Source organism: Rhipicephalus sanguineus, chromosome 6 (genome assembly GCF_013339695.2).
Source record: "Rhipicephalus sanguineus isolate Rsan-2018 chromosome 6, BIME_Rsan_1.4, whole genome shotgun sequence".
Taxonomy (NCBI): domain Eukaryota; kingdom Metazoa; phylum Arthropoda; class Arachnida; order Ixodida; family Ixodidae; genus Rhipicephalus; species Rhipicephalus sanguineus.
Window position 1 is genome coordinate 1,352,010 of NC_051181.1, and position 23,320 is coordinate 1,375,329.

General features: G+C 51.8%; 2 protein-coding genes across 2 annotated transcripts in view; one reads left to right on the top strand and one right to left on the bottom strand.

The window, feature by feature from the left end:
* The first annotated feature begins 8,050 nt into the window (after nucleotides 1–8,050).
* On the top strand, nucleotides 8,051–8,851 carry LOC119395560 (uncharacterized protein K02A2.6-like). The gene has a single exon (XM_037662535.1). The coding sequence runs from the start codon at nucleotides 8,051–8,053 to the stop codon at nucleotides 8,849–8,851; it is 801 nt and encodes a 266-aa protein (XP_037518463.1).
* Nucleotides 8,852–12,842: 3,991 nt separating this feature from the next.
* LOC125758759 (uncharacterized) overlaps nucleotides 12,843–23,320 on the bottom strand; it is a 98,373-nt gene continuing 87,895 nt past the window's right edge. The window contains exons 2-3 of the mRNA XM_049416423.1: nucleotides 22,870–23,040; nucleotides 12,843–12,867 (exon numbers count right to left, since the gene is read on the bottom strand). Coding sequence (XP_049272380.1) covers nucleotides 12,843–12,867; nucleotides 22,870–23,040 — 196 coding nt within the window. The remainder of the gene's footprint in view (nucleotides 12,868–22,869; nucleotides 23,041–23,320) is intronic.

Genomic DNA, 23,320 nt, shown 5'->3' on the forward strand with positions numbered 1-23,320 from the left:
CGACGCGCTTCACCGCTTGTCAGTTGATCGACGGCGACGCTCTGTTCGCCGCTATCAGTGCATACAGTGTGTATTGCTGTAAATTACCTTTCCGTTTCTCGGCCACAAGTACGCCAAATAAAGACTTTCATCTCGGACACGTCGCCTGCGGTCTTCGGCACGTCCGACGACCATGGCAATATATATAATATATATATATAGCGGTGGCAATTTAGGACGCGTAAGAATGTCGCCTGTGTTTTCGAGCGTCTATACACGACACGAGGAGGCTCAGGAAAAACGGCCTTTAGTCTGTCGCTTTGGCTGAGGCTTTATGATGTTTACGATTTATGCCTCAATCTATAATCATACCGGTTGCAGCCGCTGCAACACACCACGTTTGTATAGTTTGTCCTCAATAACACCTTTTAATCACTGTCACCAGTACGAGGGATAAGATGAGTTTGCCGTCCGGCGCCCAGGGGCGTCGATGTTGCAAGGAAATAAAGACGGCGCACATGACCAGCCCGTCATGTGTGTAACCCGCCACGTACGTGGTGTGATTCGGTCCGGTGACGGCATGGCCCAGGACTACCCGTTATCACAAGTGGCGACGAGGTCGACTGACGAAACCGGACGGGCACAGCACAATCACACGTCGTCATGCCTGTCGTCGGGAAGCTGGATTCGTTCGACCCGAGTACATCGGAGTGGGCGGAATACCGTGAGCGGGCCGAGCTGTACTTCACCGCGAACGACATCCCGAGCGACAAGCGGACAGCTGTATTTTTGACATGCTGCGGTCCAGAGACTTATTCTCTGCTACGAGGCCTCCTAGCACCAAGCAGGCCCGCCCAAGCAGGACTGACCGAAATTTTTACTACACTTGGCAAGCACTACGCCCCTCGCATATCAGAAGTAGTGGCAAGTTTGAAGTTTTTCTCGAGGCATCGAAAAGAGGGGGAGACCGTAAGTGACTACATTGCCTCGTTGAAGACGGTAGCCGAGGACTGCAATTTCGCAACATTTCGAGAGCGCATGTTGCGCGACCAGATAGTCAGCGGAATCAATGAGGTAACCATGCCAAACACGGCTGCTGGAAACGACGTGTTTAACCCTCGAAACTGCGAAGGACACCGTCGTAGCTATGGAAGCTGCGCGTAAAGATTCACGCGCATTGTGCGGTCAGCAAGCAGAGCTACTATCTGACGAAGCTCCGGAGCAAGCGAACGTTTGTCGCCTCGGGGAAAAATGATTGCTGTTGCTTTCATTGCGGGGGAGGTCATTCTACGGCGTTGGTGTAGGCACGGCAAACAGGATCTGTCACAACTGCCGTCAAAAAGGGCACCTTGCAAGAGTTTGCAGAGTTCAGCCGGGGAGTAAAATGTCGACCGGAGCCTGTCTAGTCGCAGCCGGTCTAGTCGCGTGAACAACGTGGGCGACCTGCCTGTCTCTGCTGAAGAGCCCGAATTTTTCTACTTGTGGACGCTTCACACAGCTAGTTCGGAGTAGGGGTGTGCGAATATTCGAAAGTTTCGAATATTCCTCGAATATTACATTCGAAATATTCGTATTCGATTCGAAAATCGTGTATTCGAAAAGCATTGCCATTTTTTGGGCGTGTTGGTAAACGGAACTCGAAACATATTGAGTGAGCGCTTACAAACAGAGGACGTAAGGGAGACGACAACACAATGCGCTAACTTCAACAATTTTTATTTCCAGAAACCACCAAACTATATCCGTGCACAGTGGCGCCACCAGTCCATCCATTAGCAACCAAAAAAGCCCTCTCCCGATCTAGAAGGTCAATTGACGGTGCACTGACACCACGTGTCACCATTGCGAGATATAGCCTGGGCTTCGATTATCTCTCGGACGTCTTTATCTTTATGCTTTGCAAGCACCTTACATGAATCATACATCGGTACGCAACCGCATTCCAAACAATGTGTAGACAAATGACCGTAATTATTCTTGTTTTTGACATTTAACTTGTGCTCACGAAGACGATCATTAAGACATCTTCCCGTCTGACCTATATATTTATTTCCACAGGTCAGCGGGAGCTCGTAAACCACCTCCTGTACACAATCCACTAGAGGGTCGCGATGGTTCTTGGAGCATGCGACAGCTGGCCTGCGGTACGGGTCCGTCAAGCTACATAATCTGCCAAGTTTTTCCGGGGCTGAGAACACTACTTTGATGTCCACACGACTAGCTATTTTCTTTAGATTGTGAGCCGTTTTGTGCAGATAAGGCACTACTGCCACTCTGCTCCTACTTTTCGCCTGTTGGATGGCTGCGTCCTGAGGACTACTGTCCAAGCGGCACCTTTTAAGCAGACTCTCGACAACCGACACCTGTACAGACTCTGGGAAACCAGCTGCCAATAACCTTTTGGACTGACTCATAAGACTTTGATGGATCTTATGGTGGCAGGATTTCTTCAATGCGTTTCCAAAACACAGATTGGCAATGCTTCTTTTTACGAGCTTCGAGTGAGCAGATTGGTATGGCAACAGGGGCTTATTAGCTCTGTGTTTATATTCCCAACACGTGTGCTGTTCCATGAATTGAAGTTCAATATCTAAAAACCGTAGCACGTTATCGAACGGCTCTTCAACTGTTACAATGAGTGGGCTAAGGCCAGCAGAAAAAACATTTTTGAGTTTATCTACCGATACGTGTGATTCCGGCTCGAAGAGGACAAGGTAATCGTCCACGTATCTTACAACTTTGACCACCCTGTGCTCCGACAAGACCTGTGCCAGATTCCTGTTATGGTGGGCTAGAAAAATGTCACTTAGTATCGGCGCCAAACATGAGCCGATACAGACGCCCTGCTTCTGTAGGAAAGCTTTCCCATTCCATGTGGCAAATGTCGAGCGGAGATAGGAGCGAAGCAAATCTAAAAAGCATTGAACAGATACCCCGGCTGAGTTCTGAAAAGCAACCGCGCCATAGTCGTCGATACATTCTTCAACGCATGCGATTAGTTCGTTTTGAGGCAAGGAATAATACAGGTCCTTTATGTCAAAGGAGCAGGCCAACAAGCCTTTGTCTGCGTTATTCTTCAGGAACTCTACAATTTCCCCAGAATGCTTAACCAAAAAAGGGTCGTCAATTTTTAGAATTCCGAGTCTTTCTTGCAAGAAAAGAGCTAACTCCTTCTGCCATGATCCTATCTCTGACAGTATTACCCTTAATGGTGCATCCAGACGACGGGCCAAACTGCCGCCCGCCGCGGGCGGCTGAGTCACGTGACGCCGGGGCCGCGAGGGGCCCGGCCTCTTGCGCCGTACACACGCGAGGACCAAAACGAGAGGGAGATGCGTAGGCCAGGCTAGTTCAAGTTTAAGCCTCTCGCGGCAGCTTGGTGGGCGACGCTGCGACAGTGACTTTCACACGCGGTGCGCGTGCCTTTCAGATGCCTCAAGACCCCAGGCTCCGCTCAGCCGTCTGTCTATTCGCGCAGTACACACAGAGCTGGCAGAAACAGAAAGCATATTTTGCAAAAGAAACAAACAAATAAAGCCAGGAGTGATGGTACAAAAAAATTGACAAACTAAGGAAACGAACAACATCAACAAACGCGTGATAAAGCGGGCAGAGCACGGTGTGTGGCTTCCCAAGAGGTTGGTGGCGTCAGTCAAAGGGTTGGCGTGTGGTTAGTCGCTGACAGAGGTCACAATAGGGGGAGGGGAGAGCAGCGAAGGCTACGGAGCTAGACAAAAGAGGATAGGAAGCGCCGGAAAATTGGAAAAGGCACTGCCCACAGGCGAAAGTCGGGAGCGCTTCGCATGCGAACAAGAAAAAAATGCCGTGACGGAAAGAATGCACTGAGAAGAACCGCGCGAGACGCGCGAAAGACCTAATTGATACCAGGTGACAACACGAAAGCTAAGAACGTACCGCTACGGAAGTTCTCAGTTTGAACATGGATGCTGCGCGAAAGAAATCCCTGGCGGCTATGGCTCTCGCGCTATCGGTTGAGGACGACGAGGATCTGCAGATATATTCGTTCAAAATTGTCGGGAACTGCTCCACCAATGGGAGAAAGTATAACGTAGCATCGTCGCTCCACGTAGCCATCTTTACACAAGCACGGTAGAACGAGTACTGGGCCGCAAAAACGACGCGAATGATCCCGCGTGCTTGTTTTCAAACAGAAACACATGTTCGAATAGCCGCCGGCGTGCCCAGCTGCCAAAAAAAGATGATAAAAACCCGGTTTTGTTGACACACCACCCCCGCGGCGCGCGGGCCGCCGTCGAGGGCCGGTGCGGGCGGCCCGTGAAAATGTTTTCGGGATTTCTCGCGCCCTCCCTCCCCGGGCCGCCCGCGGCCTCTCCCAACCGGAAGCGGAGGGTCACGTGACGGCGAGGCCGCGGGCGAAAAGAGCGGTTTGGCCCGTCGTCTGGATGCACCATAAAGGGCACTCGGGCTTGTGCGTCTTCGCGCTAAACATGATGTGAAGGCTATCTTTCTTGGCTTCGTCAATATCACGGAACAACCTACTAAGGCCCACCTTTTTGCAAAGGCGTTTTGCTTCTAGTTTTATATTCCTAAGGGACACGTCGTGACACTCGTTAAAAACATTGGCAACTGCAGAGCAGGCCTTCTCGTTAAAGTCACCTTCCCCGAGGACAACAAATCCACCTTCCTTATCTGCTGGCAGAACACACAGTTGCTTATGCCTTAAGAAAGACGCTACGCGGCTTACAGGCACCCGTGAAGCATTGGGATTGTTTCGCGAGATCACATCTACCCCTTCTGATATACATCGACTCGCTTCACCTTCCGGGGCACACATTGATATCCGTCGCACAAGGCTCAAAAGTTCCTGTGCACTGTGCACGGATATATAGTTTGGTGGTTTCTGGAAATAAAAATTGTTGAAGTTAGCGCATTGTGTTGTCGTCTCCCTTACGTCTCTGTTTGTAAGCGCTCAATACGTTTTCTTATTCGAAAAGTTTCGAATATTCAATAACTTCGAATATTCGAAAAATTCGAATGTGCGATTCGATTACCATGCATAAAATAACTCGTCTTCCACATTTCTGCTGCGTTCGTATCGCTAAAAACGTTGCCGAGCGGAGCGATAAACATCGTAAGTACACGGAGGCACGATATCTGCCTGCGACGAGCGCCCCAATACGTATGATTTATTGCTCGTGCATCTCCGACGTGCAGCGCTGTTGGCGATCATGTAACCGTACATTTTCAATATTATGAGGCCGTAACGTGCCGCACTACCACTCGTTCACTATGCGGGACCACGTCTGAAGCAAGACAGTGGCCCACGTGACTGGTGGCGGACTGTAGGCACCTTCAGATACCCCAGTCTGGCAAAGCTTTGCCCCATGTAACTCCCTATACCAGCCACTTCTGTTCCAAGCGAGCGTGCCTTTTCATTGGCAGGGGGGGGTGTCTCTGTTACAAGGGAGCGCCTGCTGCCTGATCATGTGGAGCAACTCATATTTCTTCATGATAACATCTAGTCATTACTTTCATTGTGCCGTGATATTTGCTTGTGTTGTGATGTGCATTGTGCTAGCCTGGACATTGTGTTCCGGAGACAGCAGTGTATGTTGTGTTGCCAGTCAGGCTGTTAATGTTTTTTTCTTTCAAATAGCGACATGTTAAGTAAAATATTGTTACTGTGGAGACATTTTTCCTTTGCTATTCGATATTCGATTCGATATTCGAAGGTGGATATTCGTATGCGATTCGTATTCGAAAAATTTCATATTCGCACACCCCTAGTTCGGAGCCAATGCGCATAGCGGTTCAAATTAACGACATAACGCTCGATATGGAGTTGGACACCGGCGCAAGTTTGTCGACCATTGGTGATGGCAAGTTCGCCTAGCTTTTTCCGTCGGTGCCGTTGGAGCCATCGAGTGTGCAGCTGAGAAGTTTTTTCGGCGACATGAAACGCGTCCAGGGAAAGCTGGAAGCAATGGTCAAACTTGGCGACAAGGAGCGCCAGCTACCACTATTTGTCGTGACAGGGGCGTGTCCTACGCTGTTTGGACGAAGCTGGATGAAGGCCTTCAAGCTAGGCATCGCTCTGACGGAGGGAGTCAACGTCATGAAGTCCACGGAAGACCTGGTAAGCCAATATCACAAAGTTTTTTCGGAGCAGCTTGGCACGTTTCACGGCGTTGCAGCTTCTATATCCGTACAAAAGGGCACGAAGCCACGTTTTGTCAAGGCACGTCCGATATCATTTGCTTTGCGTGATCGGGTTTTTGAAGAACTACAGAGGATGGAACGGGAAGGCGTTATCAAACCGGTGAAAACTTCTCAGTGGGCCGCGCCCATCGTTCCTGTATTGAAGCGCGACGGCCGGGTTCGGGTCTGCGGCGATTTTAAGACTCCCATAAACCCGGTGACAGTCGTCGAGTCCTACCCAATTCCTAGGATTGAGGAACTTTTTGCGCGGTTTACAGGGGGCAAGAAGTTCACAAAGCTTGACTTGCAAGACGCCTACCAGCAGGTCCCACGCGATGAGAAGTGCCAAGAGCTAGTCACCATTAACGCTCCGAGGGGGTTATACCGATTCACAAAGCTGCCGTTCGGGGTTTCATCAGCTCCGGCTATATTTCAGCGAGAGATGGAAAATCTTTTGCACGACCTTGACCATGTCGTAGTGTACTTTGACGATATTCTGGTCACAGGAACCAGTGACAAAGAGCATTGGGAGAATTTGGGCCGAGTGTTGGATCGCCTGAGAACCGCGGGACTGCGACTGAAGTTATCCAAATGCGAATTCTTGAAACCAGAAGTCCAGTACTTGGGCCATATCATTAGTGCGGCTGGACTGCGTCCAAACCCGGCTAAGACTGAAGCAGTGCTGGAAGCCCCCGCACCCCGAGCGGTCAAGGAACTTCAGAGTTACCTCGGGTTGGTTAATTTTTACAGAAGGTTCTTTCCAAACCTTTCTGCCGTGTTACAGCCGCTCAATAGTTTGTTGGCGTAGGGAGCACAATGGCGCTGGGAAACTGATGAAGAGCAGGCACTTCGGAGAAGCAAGGAGCTATTGGCCTCTGCTGCTATATTGGCACACTTTGACCCAGGAAAGCCAACTGTGCTTGTCACTGATGCCTCTTCCTTCGGTATTGGAGCAGTACTGGGGCAGCGAGAGTCATCTAGAGAAGAGCGCCCCATTGGTTTTGCTTCCCGCAGCCTGGCAACCGCGGAGAAAAACTACAGCCAATTAGATAAGGAGGCATTGAGCCTTGTATTTGGCGTTACAAAGTTCAGGCAGTACTTATAGGGCCGGCATTTCGAGGCCGTCACAGATCACAAACCGCTGCTCGGCCTGCTCGCAGCAGACAAACCAGTTCCCGAATCCTGTTCTCCGAGAGTGCTAAGGTGGGCCTTGCTGCTGTCGGGGTACAGTTACGACCTGAAGTATAGGCCGGGTTCACAAATTGCACATGCCGATGGGTTAAGCCGGCTACCTCTGCCAACTCCCGAATTTGTTGTTGACTGCCCTGCCGAAGTCTCAATGCTGGAAGAAGCATACCCAGGGGTGCTGTCGTAACATGTTGCTGCAGCTACCTCCAGAGACCCGGTGCTGCCGCAAGTAAGAGCAGCATTGTGGTCAGGCTGCCAGATAAACCTAGGGTCAGAGGGAAGACCCTACGAGACGCGCTTTCTTGAGATGAGTGTGCATGAGTGTCTATTGTGGGGCAAGAGAGTCATTGTTCCAAAATCTTTACAAAGGGAAGTCCTCCAGTTGCTGCATGAGAGTCATCCAGGATTGTCCAAAATGAAGGCAGTTGCGCGTAGCCATGTGTGGTGGCCTAGCTTGGATAACGACATAGCGATAACCATTCAAAGCAGCCGTATGTGCCAGGAGCATCAAAGAGTGTCACGACCAGCGCCTGTCATGCCCTGGCCGTTCCCGGAGAAACCGTGGTCACGGCTGCATGTGGACAATGCAGGTCCTTACAGGAACACCTATTTTTTTATCGCAGTCGATGCGCTCTCAAAGTGGATTGAAGTGTTCCCGGTCTCGGCACCCTCGGCTGAAGCAACTATTTCCTGCATGCTAATTATGTTCGCAAACCAAGGCCTTCCAGATGTGGTCGTGTCGGATAATGGGCCAGCATTTACCAGTGAGGTCTACTCCACATTCCTCAAGAAAAACGGGGTGAGGCGAATGCTGGTGCCGCTGTATCATCCAGCGTCTAACGGTGCTGCAGAGCGGGCAGTGCAGACGGTCAAAAACAAGTTGCGGAAGGCTGGCCCTGGAGATATTCGCACTCAAATTGCTCGTATGCACCTGACTTACAGGTCAACGCCTCACGAGGTCACGGGTTGCTGTCCGTCGGAGCTGTTGTTGGGGCGGAAGCTGAGTACTGCGTTGGACCTGCTACACTCAGACCTCAGGACTAAGGTGCTACAGAAGCAACTTAAGCAGAAAATCAGATGCGACCAAGGAACAAGACTCAGGGTTTTGGGTCACCCTGGTGACCAGGTGTTCGCAAGGAACTTCCGCCCAGGTCCTACGTGGCTCCCTGCAGTCGTCGCCGAACAACGCACTTCGTCCATGGATGTTCTACTGGAGGACGGACGGCGTTTAACTCGACATCTGGATCACATCCGCCAGCCGCCTGAGGAACTAAGTGCAGACAACCAAGAGTCGGGCAGCCCAGTAGCTACAGGTCTGGCTCCAAGCTTGGACGTGGGTCAGAGGCATCTAACTCCGGATCGCCTTCACGACACCGAGTCTAGGCAAGATCCCAGGGAAGACGTGGCGAGAGAAACGGAACTTGCTGTCACAACACCCAGTACTCCTTCCCTGCGTCGAAGTACCAGAATTCGACGACGACCAGTATCGCGCTACTCACCTTGAACAAATTGCTTGCATCCATTAATAAAGGGGGGAGGGATGTGATAAGATTAGTTTGCCGTTCCGGCGCCCGGGGGCGTCGATGTTGCAAAGAAATAAATATGGCGCACATGACCAGCCAGTCATGTGTTTAACCCGCCAACGTACGTGTGTGTGTGATTCGGTCCGGTGACCGGCATGGCCCAGGACTACCCGGTTATCACATGTACATAAAACCAATTCATATTTACACCTAGAGGCAGTTTCAATTGTGATTCATCTAACGTGATGTACCTCCTTGAGTGCGGCACCTGCCACATGCAATACATAGGGCATACGCAAACACCATTCAGAATCCAGTTCAACAATCACAGATCGCATGCCAAATCCCAACTAAACCTTCCACTATCAAAACATGTCAACATGCCGGATCACTCATTTAAGAACCTCAAAGTGATGATACTAGAATCTGGATCCTGAATCGTTCCTTCCTGAATCGTTCCTGATTCATAAAATTAACTCTCTCCTCTGCAATCAACGAAATAGTGATGCAACAGCTGCGCCAATTTGATACAATTCCGTATTTTTGTGCGAAGCTGAGCCAAAACCTTGAAATTTGTTGAAATTGCGCCACGCTGCACCAAAATGCCCGACCAGCTTCAAAATGTTCTCAGTTGCGGAAATTTTATCGAGAAATGGAGGCCGCGTTGGTCATCAGCAATGTGGGCATCATCATAATTCAATACAGACGCGCAGACCCTAGCCCTAACCCCCCAGCGAAAGAAAAGAAAAAAAGTCAGTTTCGCCGCAAGGACTAAGCAATATATGCAATACCAAAAATTTGTAATGTTATACGAAGTGAGGCTGGCAGCAAACTCTTTTGTATTCGATCTTGTGTAACTCTCAAAACATTGGTGTAAGAGAATGCGGCCGCTCCAGGGAAAGATGCTCGTTGTGCACAGTGTCTTCGCACTGAGAGCGCAGCACGTAGCAGGATATATGAGGCGCCCGCTGACGGCTGCCGAGATAGCGCGCGCGCCAGCGATCGCGACCGCGCCCTTATAATCAAAGTTCAAAGTTACTGCTCGAGCGACAGCCCCCCACTCCTTGCGTCTTTTCATGCTCGTTCAAGACGGGCGGGGCGTTTTCTCTCTGCTTCGACGGCAGGCTTCCCGAGCGGAGTGGTGTTCTCGCATGCTATGTGCGGGGGAATGCTGCCAATTCGGACTTTATACGGGACATGACGGTAAAAACCCGTCAAGATCTATGTTCATATAATTGCTATCGCAATAAAAAACGCCAGGCCTGCGCGGAAAGCGCAGCACAGTCACAGTGAAAGCTCGAAAAGCAACATTTCTGGAGCCCGTTATAAACTCTCTTTTGGCTACTAATACAACTACACTAGCAACGTACCCACTACGCCACAAGCGATAATTTTTGTGAAGTTGGAAGCACCCACCACGACATTACTCGTCATTCTGCAGAGAAGCGAGGTACCATCTTTAAGGCATTATGTGCAGTTTCTTGATGCGACGACTGATGACGATGAAGAATTATGACTGAGCCTTTTGTAATGGGTTGGAAGCTTTAAATGATCCACTAGTTACGTACTTCGCATTGTGTGACGCCCGGTCGTTATTTCATTCTCCCACCACTTAACGTGAGAAAGAGATAGAGAAAGGAAATTAACTTTATTGAGACCCTGAGGAAATGGATCATGGCAGCCTTATGGGCTTCCTTGGCAACCAATAGAAGTGCACTTGCGCGGAACCCACTACGCTATAAATCATAATTTTTGTGAAGGAAGGAAGCAGCCACTACGCAATTTTTCGTCATTCTGCGCAGAACCGTAGTATCTGCTAAACACCTGTAAGACATTATGTGCACTTTCTTGATGCTGTGGCTAATGACGATGAAGAATTATGGAAGAGCCCTTTGTAATGGGTTGGAAGCATTCAACAACTCACTCGTTGCGCAATTCGCATTGTGTGACGCCTGGTTACAGAATTCGCATTGTGTGACACTTGGTTGTTATTTTACTTTTCTACTACGCTACATTACATATGTTAATGTGGTTCCTTCCCGACATGAAGACTGTATAGGGTCTTTTTGGAAGGCAGTTTCAAGCACCGGCATGGCTCAGAGGTTGAATACTGGGCTCCCACGCAGAGGGCCCAGGTTCAAACCTCGTTCCATCCTGGAATTTTTTTTTCTTATTTCGAGCGATAGTGGTTACGGACACCGGCGGCGGCGGCGGCGGCGGACAACTACGGCGCCAAAAACGGCCGGTGAAATGATCTCATAACAGCTTTCGCTTGTAAAATGAGAGTGGTTCCTAAATTTCCTGATCCTTGTTTTATTGCGTGCAGAACGCTTTTTAAGCTACTTTTCCTGCAGTACACTGGTGTCTTGCAGAAAAACGTATTGAGATTTAGAAGGGGCTATTAGTCATAGCTGCCAGGGACACAGCATATTTTGTTCTTTAATTACTCATTCGTGCGCGCGTTGTGTAATTACGAGTGCTAGTATGATCGCTGACGTCTAAAAATTATTGGCAATCACTTGAAGCTGCTGTGTATGGCGTTTCTGCGGCCTTGAGAAAGAAATAGATAAAAACGTACGCCAGTTTTATTTTTCCGCCTCCCCCACTTGCTCCTGCTTTACGCAACTCCCGAATTTCGAGGTTGCCAGGTTCGCAGGTCCACATTAGCATTTGCAGTGTCGGTCGAATTATTTTACAGGCCCTGCAAATGCTAATGTTGACTTATTTACTATTCGCATTGTAGGGTGGCTCAACACAATGCTTTTATTGAAATCGCAGTGTTCACGTGCACTGCGCACGAATTAGCTGATTTTTAATGGTTTGGACGTATTTCTGTTTTCTAAAAGTACGCCTTCTTTTTTATACTGTTCCAAATTTGGGATTTCCTGCTGAAAATTCAAGTGTTTTTTCGAAACTTGCTCCAAATTTGGATTTTTGTGCTCCAAAAGCAATATTTTGCTGCTACAAAAATTGCTCCAAATCCTATTTCGTCTGTTGTACCCCTGACGAAAGCAAAGGAAAACTAACTTGTTTAGCGCTAGATTAAGAATGAAGATGCGCTTGTTGCACAGTGTAGCGCCTGTATCGCGCCTTCTGGCTCTTTTTTTCTCGTTTAAAATTTTTGTTTTCAATTATTTATTGCAATGGCTTGCATTGTACGCTCATTTAACACCCTCGCTACACTGAGGTTGTACTTATACTGTCATGCCTTGTCATTACACTTGTGCATATGTACATCTTCTAACTACGCATAATCACGGTACCACGTCATAGTTATCGGAGAGATTCGATCTGTGTATCTCACTGTCTGTATTCGCGTTCTTTCTGCTCTTGAAACACGTGATAATATGTGATGCGCATTGCTGTGCTAATCAGTGCATTTGGCGCTGACTTGTTTTCGAAGAGTGCTTTTAAACCTATGTATCAAATGTTCTCGCATTACTCTGACGAAGGCTGGTCCACCAGCTGAAAACGCTGAGTTAATCTTCTTTCAAGAAAGTTTCGTCGCCCCTTCCTTGCACATAATACGTCGAGTCCAGCGTGAATGACGTTCAAAAAATCTGATATATATATATATATATATATATATATATATATATATATATATATATATATATATATATATATATATTGTTACGGGAGGTTTATTGAAGATTCTACAGAGCGACGATCGTAGCAGCAGCGCGCAGGGCGTAGCCAGAGAGCGAATTGTCGGTGTGTGCCAGCCGATGGCGATGGGCCTTCATGCTTGCCGATCTTCTTCCTCACAATCACCCCCGGTAAGGAGAGGTAGCCATCCTGGCGACCTAGATAGAAGTCAGAGGATCATAATATGCGTCGAGGCGGTCAGTGTGGACTGTCTCTCGCCCGCGACGACGGAGATCGGAAGATGGCGTAACGGGTTCGACCACATAATTGACAGGGGAGGTTTGCGCATCCACGCGGTAGAGTCCGTGGTACTTTGGAAGGAGCTTAGATGAAAGGCCGGGAGCAGCAACTGGAGGCACCCAAATCCACACGAGGGAGTCGATAGGAAAAGGGTCTGGAGGTGGCTTGGAGTCATGGCGCAGTTTTTGGCGACACTGTTCATCATAGGCGAAAGATCGGGCATCTCTCAGCGTGCTGTTATCGGCATCTCTCAGCGTGCTGGGCGAGCTCAGACACAGGTTGGCAGTCGGCAGGGTCTGGGTGATACAGGAGAATTGTATCAATCGTGCTGGAGGGCTCGCGGCCATAAAGCAAAAAGAATGGTGAAAATCAGGTAGTGGCTTGGCAGGCGGTGTTGTGCGCGTATGTGACAAACGGAAGTACAACATCCCAATTGCAGTGGTCTGAGGCAACGTACATAGACAACATGTCACCAAGGGTCCGGTTAAATCGTTCAGTTAAGCCATTGGTCTGTGGGTGATAAGCGCTAGTAGTGCGGTGAATAATTTGGCATTCAGATAGGAGGGATTGTAGCAGGTCCGAGAGGATTACACGTCCCCAATCACTCAGGAGTTCACGAGGTGCGCCATCGCGAAGAATGAAGTTGTGTAGAATAAACGAGGCAACGTCTTTTGCTGTTGCAGCTGGCAATGCGGCGGTTTCAGCATACCTTGTCAAATGAACTACGGCAACGACAATCCATCGGTTTCCAGCACCAGTGCATGGAAGGGGCCCGTATAAATGATGCCGACGCGGTCAAACGGGAGGGGTGGGCATGGGAGTGGCTGGAAAGGTGCTGTGGAGAGGTCGAAGACTGGTTTGCGTCGTTGGCAGGGGATGCAAGAGCGGACGTACTTGCAGACGAAGTTGTACATGCCCCGCCAATAATATCGTCGACTGAGCCGCATGTACGTCTTTACTCCACCGTGACCACATTGTGGGTCATTGTGGAAAGCGGAGCGCAATTCTTGACGAAGATTACGGAGTACGACTAGTAACCATGTGCGGCCGTCGTTGTGGTTGTTGCGGCGGTATAAAAGTCCGTCGCGGATAGCAAAATGCTGTGCCTGGCGTCGGTCGCAGTGCGCGAGGTGCCGACGCTGTCGGAGGGCTTGACAAAAAGTTCAAAATGGTGGCCATCCATGGGTCGTTTCGTTGTTCTGAGGCCATGTCCAAGATGTCAAGCGGCGACATATCTTGATCGCGAGTAGAAGTGCTGTCGTCTGAGATGAGGGGAAAACGAGAAAGGGCGTCAGTGTCAGAGTGTCGGCGGCCAGAGCGATAGACGACGCGGATGTCGTAGTCCTGGATTCGGAGAGCCCAACGAGCGAGGCGGCCTGACGGATCCTTCAGGCTCGACAACCAGCAAAGAGCGTGGTGGTCCGTTACGACGTCAAAAGGACGACCGTAAAGATAGCGGCGGAATTTCTGAAGAGACCATATGATAGCCAAGCACTCTTTTTCAGTGACGGAGTAATTGGTCTCAGGTTTCGTGAGCGCACGACTGGCATAGGCGACCACGTATTCGGTGTTGGCGTCCTTAAGTCGTGCGAGCACAGCACCAAGGCCAACACAACTGGCATCAGTGTGAATTTCTGTCCGTGCGCTGGGATCGAAGTGGCGCAAGATTGGCGGAGATGTAAGCAGGCGGCGAAGAGTCGTAAACGCGTGATCACAGGCTTCCGACCAGGTAGACAGTTCATTGTCGCCGTGGAGAAGTGCATTCAGGGGTGCGATGACATTAGCGAAATTGCGAACGAAGCGTCGAAAATACGAGCATAGGCCAATAAAGCTGCGAAGTGCTTTCAGGGTAGTGAGCTTTGGGAAATCGGATACGGCCCAGAGTTTAGCAGGGTCGGGGAGAATGCCTTCTTTGGAGACAACGTGGCAATATAGTGAGTTTTCGAGCCGCAAACTGGCACCTTTTCAAGATAAGCTGCAGGCCAGCATACTGGAGACAGGTCAAAACTTGATGTAAACGGTGCAGATGAGTCGAAAAATCTGGGGAAAAGACGACAATGACATCAAAATAGCAGAGACAAGTGCGCCACTTCAGGCCGCGCAGGATGCCGTCCATCATGCGTTCAAAGGTCGCGGGCGCGTTGCAGAGACCGAACGGCATTACAGTGAATTCGTACAATCCGTCCGGTGTTACGAACGCCAACGTGGATTTTTGGGCTAGTTGGTTATATGCTTCAGAATGGTGCATAGCGCTAACACACACGGACGAGGAAGAAGCGCCTGTCCTGTTGTCTCTTCCTCGTCCGTGTGTGTTAGCGCTATGCCCCATTACGAACGCCGTTTTCGAACAGTCAGCGTCAGCCATTGGCACTTGCCAGTAGCCAGAGCGGAGATCCAAGGAAGAAAAGAACTCCGCACACTGCAAACAGTCCAGGGCGTCATCAATACGGGGTAACGGATACACATCCTTTCGGGTAATCTTGTTAAGCCGTCGATAATCGACGCAAAATCGTATGATACCGTCTTTTTTCCAAACCAGGACGACTGGCGAGGCCCAGGGACTGTTGGAAGGTTGAATGACACCACGTTGGAGCATGTCTTTCACCTGCTCATCGATAACGTGCCCTTCGCTCACCGTTACTCGGTAAGGACGCTGTCGAATGGGCGCATGGCTTCCAGTATCGATGGTGCGCGACACAGCCGTCGTGCGGCCAAGCGACGTTGCGTGGGAGTCAAACGAGGATGAGAAACCTTCGAGCAAGCAAAGAAGGTGGTCGCGCTGCGTCGTCGTAAGGTCGCTTGCAATAGTTGGTGTGAAAGACCGCGGCAGTGACTGAGGAGGCGAGGTCTCGAGGATGGCCAGGTCAGCGGAGTCTTCCATGATGTCGAAAATTGAAGAAGATGGCAGTGGTTCGGCTCTACCTAGGCTTTCATGGTGGCGCAAAGTGACTGGTGCGGACGTTGGGTTTGACACGTACATCACAGAGGTGCCAGAATTGAACTGAACGACGGCAAACGGCAGTGGTAGTGATCGGCGGCGAAGTAGAAGGTCAGAGGGTGCGAAAAGCAAGGTGTCGTCGTTGATAGAAGTACAAGAGATGCTGACAAGAGCAGTAGACCAGGCCGGTATAACGGTGTCTTTGGAAACTGCGATTTCACAACAAGAGTCTGTGTGGCCATTGATAATATCTGGTGAAAACGGAAACAAGTCGATTTCGGCGCGGGCACAATTGATGATCGCGTGATGCGTAGAAAGAAAATCCCAGCCTAATATCACGTCGTGGGAACATGATGGCAACACGATGAATTCGATGACATAGACGACATTCTCTATGACGACACGGGCTGTGCAGGCGCCGAACGGCTCGACGTGCTGTGCGTTGGCGGTACGAAGAGAGAGTCCAGAAAGTGGTGTCGTCACTTTTCCGATTCGGCGGCAAATGCGGGCATCAATTGCTCAAAGAGCAGCGCCAGTGTCGACGAGGGCTAGCGTCCGTATTCCTTCTATGGCGACATCAATAACGTTCTTCGGGGAAATTTGAGGCCTTAGACATTTCGCTGGCACCGCAGTTTTTGTCTCCTGAACTGCGCTAGTTAGTTTTCCTGGCGCAGAGGGCTCCACTATCCTTGCATGGGTGAAAGGGAATGGCGGTGAGGAGAAGGCGAACGGCGGGAGGAGAATGGTGCCTCAGCGACAGGAGCAGATTCGTGGTCGTCCGAATAACTACGGCGGGGCTGGCGTGGCGCATACGTGACCCATGGTGGACGCATATTGTTGGAGACGTTCGGTACACGAAAGCGACAATAACGTGCCACATGCCCAGGAAAACCACAATGAAAACAGATAGGACAATTGTCTTCTGTGCGCCAAGGATCTTCAGCTCGTGCGTACTGGACTGCTGGTCGGGCGGGTGGAGATACAGCGGGCGCATATGTGGGCGACGTGGGCCGTAACATTGCAGCACAGGCCTCGAAGCGGCTTCAGCGTACGTCAGAGGAGCAGCAGTTGGAGCCTGAAGGAGAGAAGGTGGAACATGATCGGCTACCTGATCCCGGATGATGTTCTAGAGAGCGGACGTCAATGGAGAACTCGACTGGCCGTGAATAAGCGGCATCAGCGAAAGCTGACAAGCGACTTCTTCTCGAACGAAATCCTTAATCTGTTGCAGCAGGGACGTGTGATCGGGAGCAACAGCCAAGCCGGACATTGAAGTCGCGGGCGGTAGAGATTGGCGGGTGGCTGCACGTTGTTTGCGCACTTCATCGAAGCTTTGGCAGAGGCTGACTAGGTCACAGACTGTTGATGGGTGCCTCGCCAGCAGCATCTGAAAGGCATCTGCGATTCCTTTCAAGATATGCCTAATCTCCTCGGCATCGGTCATTGCTACATCAACGCGGTTACAAGAGACGGACCACAGCGCTTGGTCCGTCTCTTTCACTGTCCCGTGTGTCGCGCTGTTTCTCGTATCGTTGTACATAGGTCTAGAACGTCTTCTATGTAGCTTGTGAAATTCTCACCGCTCTGCTGCGCACGAGCACGCAAACGTTGCTCAGCGAGAGGCTTGCGAACGGCGGGGCGCCCGAATGCCTCCGTCACGTGAGTTTTGAAGGCAGCCCATGTCGGGAGGTCACGTTGGTAGCTTCGATGCCACACGCTGGCGACACCGCTCAAGTAAAATGACAGGTAGTTGAGCTTTCCTGCGTTGGTCCCAGCGGTTTATCACGCTCACTCGTTCGTATTCAGTGAGCCAGTCTTCCACATCTTGCTCTTCTGCACCGCTGAAGATTGGTGGGTCGCGTTGAAGGAACGGGCCAGGGCAGAGCACGGTAGTCACCGTGGCACCGAGTTGTTGCTGCATTGGTCCCACTTCCGTCATTGTAGAGGCGGGCTTGAGTTTCCCGTAGCGTAGTTCCAGATTTGGTTACCCCGCAGCTCCACCACTTGTTACGAGGGGTTTATTGAGGAGTCTACAGAGCGACGATCGTAGCAGCAGCGCGCAGGGCGTAGCCAGAAAGCGAATTGTCGGTGTGTGCCAGCCGATGGCAATGGGCCTTCATGCTTGGCGATCTTCGTCCTCACAATATATATATAGTTGAAGAAATGAAGGAGCACACTTAGGAAGAAGAACGTGTTGCTGGGCGAGTTGGTGCTTGCTGAATGATATTGTCACGTGGTCGTAACGTCGACGAAGACAGCAGTCGGCGTTTGCAGGATGAAACTGTTTATTTGGCCGAACTTGTGGCCGGAAAATCAGAACTAGAACTACAGCAATACACGCTGTTCAATGATAGCGGCGAACAGGGCGTCGTCCGTCGATCAACTGACAAGCGGTCAAGCGCGTCGGCTTTTATACAGGTGCTATGGAACTTTCCAGCAATATCGCTGGTGGCGGCGTTATCTCTCGACAACGCTGGAATATTCGCGTGCGGCGCGCAATCTTAACAAAACGATCTACCAGAATCGTGAAGCTTCTCGAACACTGCTTCGGGGCCAGCGTCGAGCGTTGATAACCGTCCTTGCTGGTCAAACTCGAACACATCAAAATAAAAGCAGAAGCGGGCGTGGCATTGCCCCCCTCTGAAAAAGCATCGTCCCGATGCTTGCAACAGAACATGGAAAGGAAAAAAAACAAGTGCATACACAAATAAATTACAATAACAAAGGAAAAAAGTAGAGTCTCCAGGGTCGCTAACGCGCAAAAAACGGCTTAAGGCGCACGACATGGACGACTTCAGGTCGTGCGCGGCGTCGCTGGGAGTTCGTAATGCCGTCCGGGACGACCTCGTAGTCAAGAGCGCCGTGACGTCGAAGCACCTTGTATGGCCCGAAGTATCGCCGAAGAAGTTTTTCACTGAGCCCACGTCGGCGTATCGGCGTCCAGACCCACACACGGTCACCGGGTTGGTACTCCATGTGGCGTCGTCGAAGATTATAGTGACGGCTGTCGACCCTCTGCTGGTTCTTGATGCGCAGGCGGGCGAGCTGTCGAGCTTCTTCGGCGCGTTGCAAATAGGCGGCTACGTCGAGGTCGTCTTCGTCGGTGGCGGTTGGTAGCATTGCGTCGAGCGTCGTTGCCGGGCTCCTTCCGTAGACCAGCTTGTACGGCGTCATTTGCGTCGTTTCTTGTATGGCCGTGTTGTATGCGAAGGTCACATACGGAAGGATGGCATCCCACGTCTTGTGTTCGACGTCGACATACATGGCCAGCATGTCGGCGATGGTCTTGTTTAGCCGCTCGGTGAGGCCATTGGACTGTGGGTGGTACGCTGTGGTCCGGCGGTGGCTTGTTTGGCTGTATCTCAGTATTGCCTGAGTTAGGTCAGCAGTAAACGCCGTACCTCTGTCGGTGATGAGGACCTCTGGGGCGCCATGACTCAGGAGGATGTTCTCAACGAAGAACTTCGCTACCTCGGCGGCACTGCCTCTGGGTAGGGCCCTTGTCTCGGCGTAGCGGGTGAGGTAGTCGGTAGCTACGACGATCCATTTGTTTCCGGTATTGGACGTCGGGAACGGCCCCAGTAAGTCCATCCCGATTTGCTGGAACGGCCGTCGAGGTGGCTCGATAGGCTGCAGAAGTCCGGCTGGCCTAGTCGGCGGTGTCTTGCGTCGCTGACAGTCCCGGCAGGTCTTGACGTAGCGAGTTACGTCGGCGACAAGGCGCGGCCAGTAGTACTTTTCCTGTATTCTTGCGAGAGTGCGAGAAACACCCAGGTGTCCAGACGTCGGGTCGTCATGCAGAGCCTGAAGGACCTCTGGTCGCAATGTCGAGGGCACTACGAGAAGGGAATCGGCTCGAAGCGGCGAGAAGTTTTTCTTAAGGAGAACACCGTTGCGCAAGAAAAACGACGTCAGTCCTCGCGTGAATACCTTGGGAACAACGGTGGTCCTGCCCTCGAGGTATTCCACAAGGCCCCTGAGTTCTGGGTCCGCTCGCTGTCGTTCGGCGAAATCTTCGGCACTTATGGTTCCCAAGAAGCAGTCATCCTCCGTGTCGTCCTGCGGCGGTGGGTCGACGGGGGCGCGGGACAGGCAGTCAGCGTCGGAGTGTTTTCTTCCGGACTTGTAAACGACGGTTATGTCAAATTCTTGAAGTCGTAGGCTCCACCGTGCGAGGCGACCTGAAGGGTCCTTCAAGTTAGCTAGCCAACACAAGGCGTGGTGGTCGCTCACAACTTTGAAGGGCCGGCCGTAGAGGTAGGGGCGAAACTTCGATGTAGCCCAGATGATGGCCAGGCACTCCTTTTCTGTTGTAGAGTAGTTGATTTCTGCCTTTGATAGCGACCGGCTAGCATAACTGATGACCCTTTCGAATCCGTCGATCTTTTGCACAAGGACGGCGCCGAGTCCTACGCTGCTTGCGTCGGTGTGGATTTCCGTATCGGCGTATTCGTCGAAATGCGCAAGTATGGGAGGCGTCTGCAGGCGTCGTTTCAGTTCTTGAAATGCTTGAACTTGCGACGTTTCCCACCTGAATTCGACGTCGGCCTTCGTGAGTTGCGTCAGTGGCTCGGCGATCCGTGAAAATTCCTTGACGAAACGTCTGTAATAGGCGCACAAGCCGAGAAAACGGCGTACGGCCTTCTTGTCGGTGGGCGTCGGGAAGTCGGCGATGGCAGCTGTTTTCCGCGGGTCCGGGCGAACACCATCCTTACTGATTACGTGACCCAAGAACAAGAGCTCCTCGTACGCGAAGCGGCACTTTTCAGGCTTCAAGGTGAGTCCGGAGGTCTTGATTGCTTGAAGTACAACTTCAAGGCGCCGAAGGTGTTCGTCGAAGTTTGAGGAAAACACAACGACGTCGTCCAAGTACACGAGACACGTCTGCCACTTCAAGCCGGCCAGTACTGTATCCATAACCCGTTGAAAAGTCGCAGGTGCCGAGCAAAGACCAAAGGGCATGACCTTGAACTCGAACAGGCCGTCTGGTGTTATAAAAGCAGTCTTTTCTCGGTCTCTCTCGTCGACTTCTATTTGCCAGTAACCGGTCTTGAGGTCCATCGACGAAAAGTACTTTGCGTTGTGTAATCGATCCAGGGTGTCGTCTATCCGGGGAAGGGGATACACGTCCTTCTTCGTGACTTTGTTCAGGCGACGATAATCGACGCAAAAACGTAGAGTCCCATCCTTCTTCTTCACTAGCACCACCGGGGATGCCCACGGACTCTTCGACGGCTGGATGATGTCGTCGCGTAGCATTTCGTCGACCTGTTTCTTCACGGCCTCGCGTTCTCGCGTCGAAACTCTGTACGGGCTCTGACGGAGTGGTCTGGCGCTTTCCTCTGTTATGATGCGATGTTTTGCCACGGGAGTCTGCCGAATTCTTGACGACGACGAAAAGCAGTCCTTGTATTGCAAGAGCAGGGTTTTGAGCTGTTCTTGTTTGTGCTTCTGAAGGCTGGGATTGATGTCGAAAGCTGGTTGCGGTGCTTTATTCGTCGGAGTACGCTCGGGAGAATCGGTGAGGCCGAAAGCATTGCTGGCTTCTACGATTTCTTCGATGTAGGCGACCGTCGTGCCTTTGCTCACGTGCTTGTGCTCGTTGCTGAAATTCGTGAGCATAACTGTTGCTTTCCCTGCCCGCAGCTCTGCTACTCCTCTTGCGACGCAAATCTTGCGGTTAATCAAGTGGTGCTGGTCGCCTTCAACAACGCCTTCCAGGTCTGCTGATTTCTGAGTGCCGACGGAAATGATGACGCTGGAGCGAGGGGGAATGGTGACCTGGTCTTCCAGCACATTCAAGGCGTGCTTTCTTGGCGGAGTGTGCGGCGGTAGTGCCTTTTCCGTGGACAGTGTTATTGACTTAGACCTCAGGTCGATGATTGCACCATGAAGGCCTAAGAAGTCCATACCAAGGATGACATCTCTCGAGCAACGCGGCAGGATTACGAAGTTCGCGGGATAAATCCGGTTGTTAATGATGAGTCTCGCTGTGCAGATTCCCTCCGGGGTTACGAGGTGACCTCCAGCTGTCCGGATTTCGGGGCCTTCCCAGGCTGTCCTAACTTTCTTCAGCTTCGTGGCGAACGGTCCACTGATGACAGAATAGTCGGCTCCGGTGTCGACGAGGGCTGTGACGCTGTGGCCGTCGATAAGAACGTCGAGGTCGCTAGTTCGTCGTCTTGCGTTGCAGTTAGATCGTGGCGTCGGGTCACGGCTACGTCGGTTTGTTCCGCTGCTTCCACGTTGCGTCGACAGGTCTACTTCGGTCTGCGAGGTTTCGTCGTCAGGGGTTCGCGTCGTGTCCTGGAGCCTTCGTCGTGGCGGCGGCGTCGGCGGCGGAGGGTCTTCGGTATTTCGTCGTACAGCAACCGCACCTCCATCGGTTGCTGCCCTTAGTTTTCCGGATGCGGGCTAGGTGACCGGCCCCGGGTTGGGCCAGTGTATGGTCGGCGTTGGGGAGAGGCGTAGCGGCCTGGCGACGGCGATCGGGAAGGCCCTCGGGGGGTCCACTGCGCTCCTGCCAGGTAGTCGGCGATGTCACGTGGTCGTTCCCCCTGCTGTGGACGCGGCGCGTCGACGGCGAACCCACGCAGTCCCATCTGTCGATAATGGCAGCGGCGGTAGGTGTGGCCGGCTTCTCCGCAGTGGTAGCAGAGTGGACGATGGTCGGGGGCGCGCCAAACGTCGGTCTTCCTCGGCGCGTATCGCTGACCGGCTGGCGGGCGGTATGACGTCGGTGGTGGCGGCGGTGGCGCCTGGCGGCGGAACTGCTGGGGCGGCGCGGCGTCTTGACGTGGGCGAGGAGGGGGGGCGTTGCGTCGGGCTGCAGCAGCATAGCTCATTGCTTGCAGCTGCGGCGGTGCCGGTTGAGGAACACCCAGTGATTGTTGGATTTCCTCGCGTACAACGTCCGCAATCGACGTCACTTCGGGCTGTGTAAAAGGTGCGAGCTTTCGCAGCTCCTCTCGCACGATGGCTCGTATCGTTTCGCGCAAGTCGTCGGAGCCGAGGGCGTGAACTGCTGCGCTGTCTTGGAATGCGCGGCGATTGTACTGCCGAGTGCGCATCTCGAGCGTCTTCTCGATTGTTGTTGCCTCCGCGAGGAATTCTTGGATGGTCTTGGGTGGGTTTCTGATTAGTCCCGCGAACAGCTCCTGCTTGATTCCTCGCATGAGGAAGCGAACTTTCTTCTCCTCGGGCATCTCAGGGTCTGCGTGGCGGAACAGTCTCGTCATTTCTTCTGTGAAGAGTGCCACGTTTTCGTTTGGCAGCTGCACGCGGGTTTCGAGCAGAGCCTCGGCCCTCTCCTTGCGGACAACGCTGGTGAATGTTGCCAGGAACCTGCTGCGAAAAATGTCCCATGTTGTCAGGGTTCGCTCTTGGTTCTCGAACCACGTTCTAGCTGCGTCCTCCAAGGCGAAGAAGACATGCTGTAGCTTGTCTTCACTGGTCCAGGAATTGAAAAGGGCGACTCGGTCGTAGGCTTCGAGCCAGCTTTCCGGGTCTTCGAACGACGATCCGCGGAAGGTTGGCGGCTCCTTGGGCTGGCGAAAAAGGATTGGCGCAGGCTGCACGTAGTCGGTCATCGTCGCTGTGGTCGATGTTGAGATCTGCGGCTGCC